Raw genomic sequence first — 8,031 nt, 5'->3', positions numbered from 1 at the left:
CGCCGGATCCGCCGCCCGTTGTGCTGGAAACGGAGCCGTTTTCCGCAAAGCCGCTGCGCCCGAGACCCGGACGGGGGCGAGCTCCCAGGGCGGCGCCCCGCGCCGGCGAGCCGGAGGGCAGCGCCGCGGACGCGGGCAGCGGCCGGACGTGCGGCCCGGGCGCGTCGGGGGCACACGCGGCAGCCACCGGCGGGTGCCGAGGACGCGGCGCGGGTCGGGCGCAGACCCCGGGCGGGCGGTGGGGCCGGCTCGCAAGCTCCTTCCCAAGAATTTTACTTTGCCGTCAAGAGAGGGCTAGTGGATATTCCCTTGCGTTCGCGCCCGCCTTTGCACCCTGGGGCTTTGAAGGCTTTCGGTCTTTTCCTGCTAAGATCTCCGGAAGAAAAGTTCCCGAGTGCTTGCTCGTGTTGGGAGATCAGGTTTTCTTTCTTCAACTTTTGAGGCTGGCGACTTTGATTCCCAAGCCCCTCAAAAGTGAGCTGTTCGCTGGACGCGTGCACTTTCTCCCTCCCTCCCTCTCACCACACACGTATGCACACTCGTGCATAGACACACTTGCTCACATGCCGAGAGGCACATGCATACATGTTGCACACACATGCATTCATGCACTCACACACTGTTCATGTGAGTCCCATGCTCACTTCCACCCACTCGTGTGCACACAGTTATGCACACACACATGCGCGCACACTCATGCACGCACCCACATGCTCACCCACGTTCACTCCCACATTCATATATGCACACACACGTTCACACTCACACATTGCAGCACCCGCCTCCACCCACTGCCCTGTCCTTGCTCTGCAGCCTCTGGTCACTTCTCTGCTGGTGGAAGCTGAGATTGGAGCTTTGTGAGATGCTGATGTTCTTCAAGGCAGAGTATAGCCTGGTTGCAACTATTTACAGTAAGGGTGGGGGGCGCTGTTTTATTTAGTACAATATGAGTTCGATTCCTCCGCCCCTCTCCGAGAGCCCAGCAAGCTACTGAGAGTATCTCGTCCTCATGGTAAAGCCTGGCAAGCTACCTGTGACATATTCCATATGCCAAACACAGTAACAAGTCTCACAATGTTACTGGTCCTGCTCGAGCAAATCGATGAACAACGGGAGGACAGTGACAGTGACAGTGACTGTTCGGCCGACTTTCTGATAACTTACTTTGAGATTCACCTAAGTAGACATGTAAAAACATTTCTTTCTGGCACAGGGGTAATTCATTTATTTCCCTTCAACAGAAATTGTTCCTCGTGATCTGAGGATGAAGGACAAGTTTTTAAAGCATCTTACTGGTGAGTTTTCTCTGCTTCTGAGTTGCCTTTCCTGGGCCCTTCCTGGGCCTCATGGTGTCTCTCCCCACGTTCCAGGCCCTCTGTACTTCAGCCCCAAGTGCAGCAAACACTTCCACAGACTCTACCACAACACCCGAGACTGCACCGTCCCAGCATGTAAGTGTCTGATCTGGTTGTGGGCGTCCCTGTTCCTCTAACTCCCCAACCCAGACACCTGCCTCCTGCTCTCGGCATGCACTGTTCCCTCGAGCTGTGGCCTGAGGGCGGGCCACGGAGCACTGAGGAAGGTGAGCAAATTCTGCAGCTGCAAAGGCCAAACTGCGGGTAACTTAGGAAACCGTGCACTGAACGGGCTTTTCCGGGGACTGAGCCTCCGTTCCTGAGCCCCGCGTTTGTATTGACTCAGCCCTGGCAGTCGAGCAGCTAGGCACTGCCGTGGCACTGTGCTGAGTACAGGGCGTTGGTGCTCGGCTCTGTTTCCATCCACAGCTATAACCCAAGAATGCTATTGCTATTTTAAAAGTCTGCTTTTCTGGTTGTCTTCATTACTAATTCAGAAGCGCAACGTTTCTTCTCAGCCTGGGTCTCAGCCTAACTTTGTGGTGCTTATTCATGTTGAAATGTATCTTAACTTCCTAAAAATGACTCATTGTGACATTTTAACCAGAGTGAGAGTATATTAGGGCCCAGAACTCCCCCCTCCCCTTTCTTGGTAGGACTAAAACCCCCCCATTAGCTCCAGCTTTGGAGACCCTCACTGAGCCGCACGTCCATCCACTTCTTGCGGAAGCCCAGGGTTTTGTCCGTGTAGGCAACTCTGTTCTCCCGTGTCGCAGCTGTCATTCATTCATTCATTCATTCATTCAACATTGATGGGAGTCCCTGTTGGTGGGCTCTGCCAGGTCTGCCACAGTCCAGCAGAGGCCCTGGCAGAGAAATGCTGGCATCAAACAGGCCAGAGCAGGTGAGCACAGGCCTGGTGCGCTTACTTCTGCATGCTCAGCTCTGGGTCCATGTCCTCCCTGCCCCTTCCCTGAGCCGGTCCCCCCACCCCGACCCCAAGAATTTTCTCATCCTGAAAAGGTCCACAGGTTCTTACCTTTTGTCTTGTAATGATACTGTACTGCTTAATGTGTAAGTGGGTCCCAGGGCCTCTCTTGCCACTGCCCCTTTCATGAGAAGTCATCAGTGCTTATGAGAGGTGACTGATGTTATTCACGAGAGGTTTCATGAAGAGCTGACCCTTGCCTGTGCCGTAATACATGATCAGACGCACAGGCCGCCCCTTCACCAGAGTTCCAGGACACTCCTAGCTCAGGGATGGAGTGTGGGTCCTGCACTCTCCTTATACCACCAGAGATTTAAGTTCCACCTGGACTTGCTGGACAAAGCCTTCCCCTAAGACCGGCAGGCTGGGAGGTGTGTCTGGGTGCTCACAAAGAGGTGCTCACTAGCTCTCATGGCCTTCTGTGTCCACATGTGCTGTGCTACAGTGCTCCTGGGAGGAGAGTCAGCAGAAGACAGCCCCATGGTCCCTGGGGACTGGGTGGCCCGTCAGTCCCCGTGCACGTTTCTCTCAGGGTGTTCAGTTTCCCCAGAGCGGAAACCCCCGTGGTGAAGTAGTTGCCACTCTTCAGGTGTGGACTTTAGGCATTTATACGTGGCCGCAGCTTTGCGTGGACTTCCTGCTGAGGAGAGCTGCCCTTTATGGTCATCCCAGCCTCTCCTCTCCAGGAGACAGCACCCCCTGGAATAGCAGATTGTGTAAGAGCAAGGAAAACAGTCCCGCGCTGGATCAGCCCAGAGGACTTGCAGCTCCCTCTCCAATCCAACCAGGCCTCTCTGCTTCCTGACTTTTGACCCACTTTCTTCAGCATTTCCATGCAGAAAGCTGTGTGTTATGATTAACTCAAGTGGCAGCTCCGTGAGAAGCAGGGGCAGGAAGATGGTTTGCTGGGATGCAAGGCTGAGGCGCCCAGCAGGGCCCAGCAGGGCCCAGCAGCCCCACAAGGCCGAGGGGCCCTCGGAGTCGCTGTCTGGGCCAGTGATGTCGGGCCCTGCCCCTGAGCCCCGTATTGGCTGAGGGCCTCCGGAGCAAGGAACTGAGCGGCTCTGGCTCTAGCACTTGATGCCCTTGTTCAGAGAGTCCTGCTGATTAGCTGCTCTGTCTCCACTGCAGACTACAAGAGGTGTGCCCGGCTCCTGACCCGGCTGGCTGTCAGCCCCATGTGCATGGAGGGATGAGGTGAGTGGGGACAAGGGGGGCTCCTGTGGGGTTGCTTAGAACACCCTTTCTTTAGAGTAAGCTTGGCTGTCTTCTAGAAACAGCTCCAAACACTGGTCTTAGAGGCAGCCCGTGGAGGTGTGCTGTGTGCTGTGAGCAGCCCCGAGGGTGTGTGCTGGTGCAGGCCCCGGGGTGTGTGCTGGTGTAGACCCTCAGGTGTGTGCTGCGTGCATCTCACAGGTGTGTGCTGGTGCAGGCAGCCGTGTGGACCATTCTCAGTGCTCAGCGAGAGGCCGTGTGCTCATTTAAGCAAGCCCTCTAGAGGGCTGGCCAGCACACTTTGGTCTCTCCCAGGGCCCATCCCAACAAGACTTCTGTGTGTTCTGATGTGCACATGGCTAATGTCCCAGCACAGGCATGCGTTGGCACGTGGAATCACTGCTGGGCACCTCAAATGTGCCAAGGATGCAGCCCCGTCACCTCAGTTAGTTCTGGTAGACAGTGCAGGAGCATGGATTGGCGCCGAAAGCTCTGTGCTCATCTGGGAAACAGCCCAGCACCTGCTGCGCTGTGGGGGGTCTGGGGAGGGGTGATTCGCTGATAGGGGCAAATTTCCTGGCAGACGCACCCTTTGCCTTTATGCTTGAATTTCTCATGAGCTAGGCACTATTAGGTAAATGTCATCCCCACACGTAGAACAGCCCTCCTGGCCTGGGCACGTGTCAGCTCTCCAGAAACCCTGGCCTCTGACATGGCCCTTCCTGTGGCTCCTTTCCTTTGTCTCCTGGGGATCGTCCCATCAGGACACTCGAAGGGGAGGGGCTTACAGATGTCCTGAGTTCAGGGCAGAGTGTTCAACCTGGGGTCAGAGACATCGGGGTGAGTGCAGGATACTGCTCCCTGGAGCTTGAGCACTCTGTCTGGAGGAAATGAAACGCCGGTTTGGAAGCCAGTGCCAAGAGCTGCTGCTAGCTTATCTCGCTGGAATCCTGCGCTGCTCTTCCCCTGCCCACGTGGCACCCAGAGAAGACGCTTTATTTTTAAAGCAACAAACGATGCTGCTAAGTCTCCCAAGGTGTTATGCTGGGAGAGATGAGCACACTATTTTAGTCAGACGTTTCCTTCTAGGGAACGCAGATCCTTGGCGAACAAGCCCCCTGCTCCATCCGTGTGACAGCTGCTGCACCCCAGTCTTGCTCACAGACTGTCCCACAAGCACCCCACAGAGGAGGAGAGCAGCTGAGAGCAGGCGGCCTTCCCTGCCTACAATATCCTGGGTAGACTTTGCCCCTCAGCTCAGGCACCCCCAGACTGCCCAGCGGGCAGAGAACAAGGGGTCCTGCATGTGAGCAGACACACTGTGAGCCTTCCAGCCTCACTGGGGGACAGAATTACTGCATCCCATGTCAGAGTCTACACCCAAAAGGCCACCGCTTATAGCACTGTGCTTTTTCTGCCCAAGAAGGGGGTGATGCTTGATTTCATAGCACTTAAGATTTAAAGTTTTACAGTTCCACAAGTTTAAGGCTCGTAAATACTCATGACTATGATACACATGTGTGGGGATTAGGGTCAAAGTTTGCCCTGAGGTGGCTTTTTAGCACCTCAGTGAGACAATGGAGACATCCTTCTAGGGGCTTTTTGTGCTGACAGGCCTTCCTTACGTAGTGTAACCTTCCCAAAATGCTTGGTCCTCTCAGGACTGACCCAGGACTGAGCCGGAGCAGCAGACTGGATGCCCCTCACCATGCTGGGCCCGGGAGCCAACCTCTGCCTCCTCTGGGAGCTCAGTAGTGAACGGCTCCCATCCTTCCGCATCCCCTCACTGCCTGCTGGTCTGTGCTCCAGAAGTGTCCGTGGGCAGTCTCAAGAAGCAAGTTGCTAGCACAACTTAATGTACTTACATGATTTAAAAAATAAATAGTATGTCAGTGGTTCAGGTATACCATATGGAGCACTAGAATGCTGTCTGCTTTTATGTTTCGCCAACCCACTGTGAACACTGAGATATGAGGTCAGTCAGCTGTTTCCCAGGGTCGGCATGAACTGAAGGTAGTGTCAGTCAGACACAGCAAAGCAGAGCGCTATTTAGATCACTTCCATTCATCAGAACATTCGTTTCTTCAGCAGACAGTGACTATAGAACCCAAGTGATGATTTCTCACAATAATAGCGCGCCATCTATTTTGGGACGGAGACACTCATGCACACTGAGCCTCCTTACTCTGCACACTGACGACACAGAACTCCCCATGTAGGCCCTGCCGAGCAGATGCCGAGGTGGTGGCGGAGTGCAGTCCTTGCCCATCCCAGCAGCAGCACAGCACGGAGCTGCTCCCGACCTTGACCTTGAAAAGTGCCTTGGAACCCAAAGGGAGGTGCCTGCTGCCTCCACGGACGCACCCCGGATGAACAAGAGATTTATTTTTGCAGACACGCACCTCGAGATTCCCTGACTGTGGAGTGCTGTTGACAGTTTGTGGATAAGTTCAGTCAGTGTACTTGACAAAGACACTGTTCTGCACCATGACCCGGGCAGCGCTCATCATGGTCCTCGTGAGGAAAATCTGAGGATTTCTTTAGAAACATAAGCAAAGTCAAACTATATTTTCATAGAGCATATGGTATGGTTTACTATTTTTATTACGTTACGATTAAATTTCCATAATACTATTTGGAATTGCATGAAAAACCAGCCCCTTAGTGGTGTTTAGAGATGCTGGAGTCTAAGTCTCGGACCGTAGTAGCCAGGCTGAGCTCCCTTCCCTTTGTGTAACAAATGTAAAATAGTATTGGTAACTGTGCAATATGTAGATACTGTAAATAAACGCTAGAAAAAAACTAAATGCAGTGTTTGTCATAAAGAAGTATTCAGTGGTTTGGAGAGTGCTTGCCTTGTGGCCGACCAGGGCTTGCTCCCCAGCACACTTCATTCTTTGAGACCTACCAGCAGTGATCCCCGACCAGAGCCAGGAGTAAACCCTGAGCATTGCCAGATGTGGTCCCCTTCAAAACAATTTAAAAAAATCTAGAAGAGAAGTCTTCAAAGTCACTCCTAACTTCCTAACAAGTTATTGTTGGAATTAATCATTTATACATCTGAGAAGGAACAGGTCATCAACACTATCAGAGGAATAAAGAAAATGGGAGGGCAAAGAATTATGACTGGAAAACACAGTGTTTTTTTGTTTTTTAAGGAGGGCTCTCTACATTGAAAACCTTATTCCTTATCACAAAACTTGACAGTAGCATTCCAGGTACTTTGCCCTGTACTTCTCGCATGACTTTTCATGGAAACCCTGGACAAAGGGACCCTCAGCACTTCTAAGCAGCCTCAGATTTTTATTGGCCGATATATTTTGGAGATATCTGATCGGATCCAATTTATAAGGACAAGTAGTCCTGTAGAGCAGTGCACTTCTGTGTCTAAGGGGCTGGGAAAGCACAGGGGGAAGGCTCTCGCCTTAAATGTGGACACTCCGGTTCAATCTATGGCACATGCAGGGTTCCCTGAACATTGCCAGGAATATGCCCTGAGAACCACCAGGTATTGCAACAGCCACCTCACCTATTTTTTTTTTTTTAACCAGAAAGAAGACCTGTCAGGACACTGCCCTTTACTTGGGATACCACTATCAAATTCCCATCTGTCAGAGGAGTGTTCAGGTGGGAGTCTCATCTGTGAGTCCCTATTAGCACAAAGTGACCCTGTGGGTGTTATAAGCCGCCCTGCTTGCCTTCCAGGCACAGGATCCAGGCCCTCAGATGTTCAGAACAGATACCAGGGCAGGCAGCTGTTCTTCCATTCTTCAGCTCAGGAAATGCGCAGGTGTGTGCCAGCTTTGTTAGTTAGGACTGGGCATCTCTGAGCAGTGAGAAGCTGGCCTTGCTGTACTGCAAGGGCCTGAGGAGCAGGGACCACCTCTGACAAACTGCAGGGGCCTGCAGCAGAGACCTGTGGAGTAGGGACTGCCTCTGAGCACAGGGGCCCAAGGAGCAGGGATCACCTGTGACTGACTGCAGGGCCTGGAGCCTTTCCTCTGAACAGACATGACCGGTGCATTTTGACACCACCTAAGATCATCTAGGAAGGATTAGACAGGCAGTGTCTGCTGCTACCCCACACTCATCAACAGGGCAGGCGGGCAGGCACCAGTGACTTACTTCTTGGTTTTAATTTTGAAGATTTCTCAGTTTAAGACCACCTTTTTACATGGCTAGATGAATTTAAGACTGGTTACCTCAAAGTGCACGGAAGTTCCCTAGAGTTGCCCGCCAGTGAAGTGCAGATAAAATAATACAATTATCATACCAATATTTAAGAATTCGGATAAGACCCCTGGTATTTTTCCCCACCAATTTGTGTTTGACAATTGAGTTATATGTGCACACACAGGCAGGTAAGTGCCTCAAAGTGACTAAAAAATGGCGGCACCTACAAATCCTCCTTCCAGATGAAAACTTTCGGGGCAAAGTGGTTTGATTTGAGACAGGAGTACTGAGAGGATGAAT

At 52.5% G+C, this 8,031-nt stretch overlaps 1 protein-coding gene across 1 annotated transcript in view; it reads left to right on the top strand.

Moving 5' to 3' along the window:
• The window catches only part of ALKAL2 (ALK and LTK ligand 2), a 7,073-nt gene extending 386 nt beyond the window's left edge, over positions 1 to 6,687 (top strand). The window contains exons 2-5 of the mRNA XM_056130582.1: positions 1,242 to 1,295; positions 1,371 to 1,451; positions 3,475 to 3,540; positions 5,778 to 6,687. Of these exons, the coding sequence (XP_055986557.1) occupies positions 1,242 to 1,295; positions 1,371 to 1,451; positions 3,475 to 3,539 (200 nt within the window). The 3' untranslated portion in view covers position 3,540; positions 5,778 to 6,687. The remainder of the gene's footprint in view (positions 1 to 1,241; positions 1,296 to 1,370; positions 1,452 to 3,474; positions 3,541 to 5,777) is intronic.
• The last annotated feature ends 1,344 nt before the right edge of the window (positions 6,688 to 8,031 follow it).

Source organism: Sorex fumeus, unplaced genomic scaffold (assembly GCF_029834395.1).
Source record: "Sorex fumeus unplaced genomic scaffold, SorFum_2.1 ptg000079l, whole genome shotgun sequence".
Taxonomy (NCBI): Eukaryota; Metazoa; Chordata; class Mammalia; order Eulipotyphla; family Soricidae; genus Sorex; species Sorex fumeus.
This window is presented reverse-complemented; position numbering and strand designations above follow the sequence as displayed.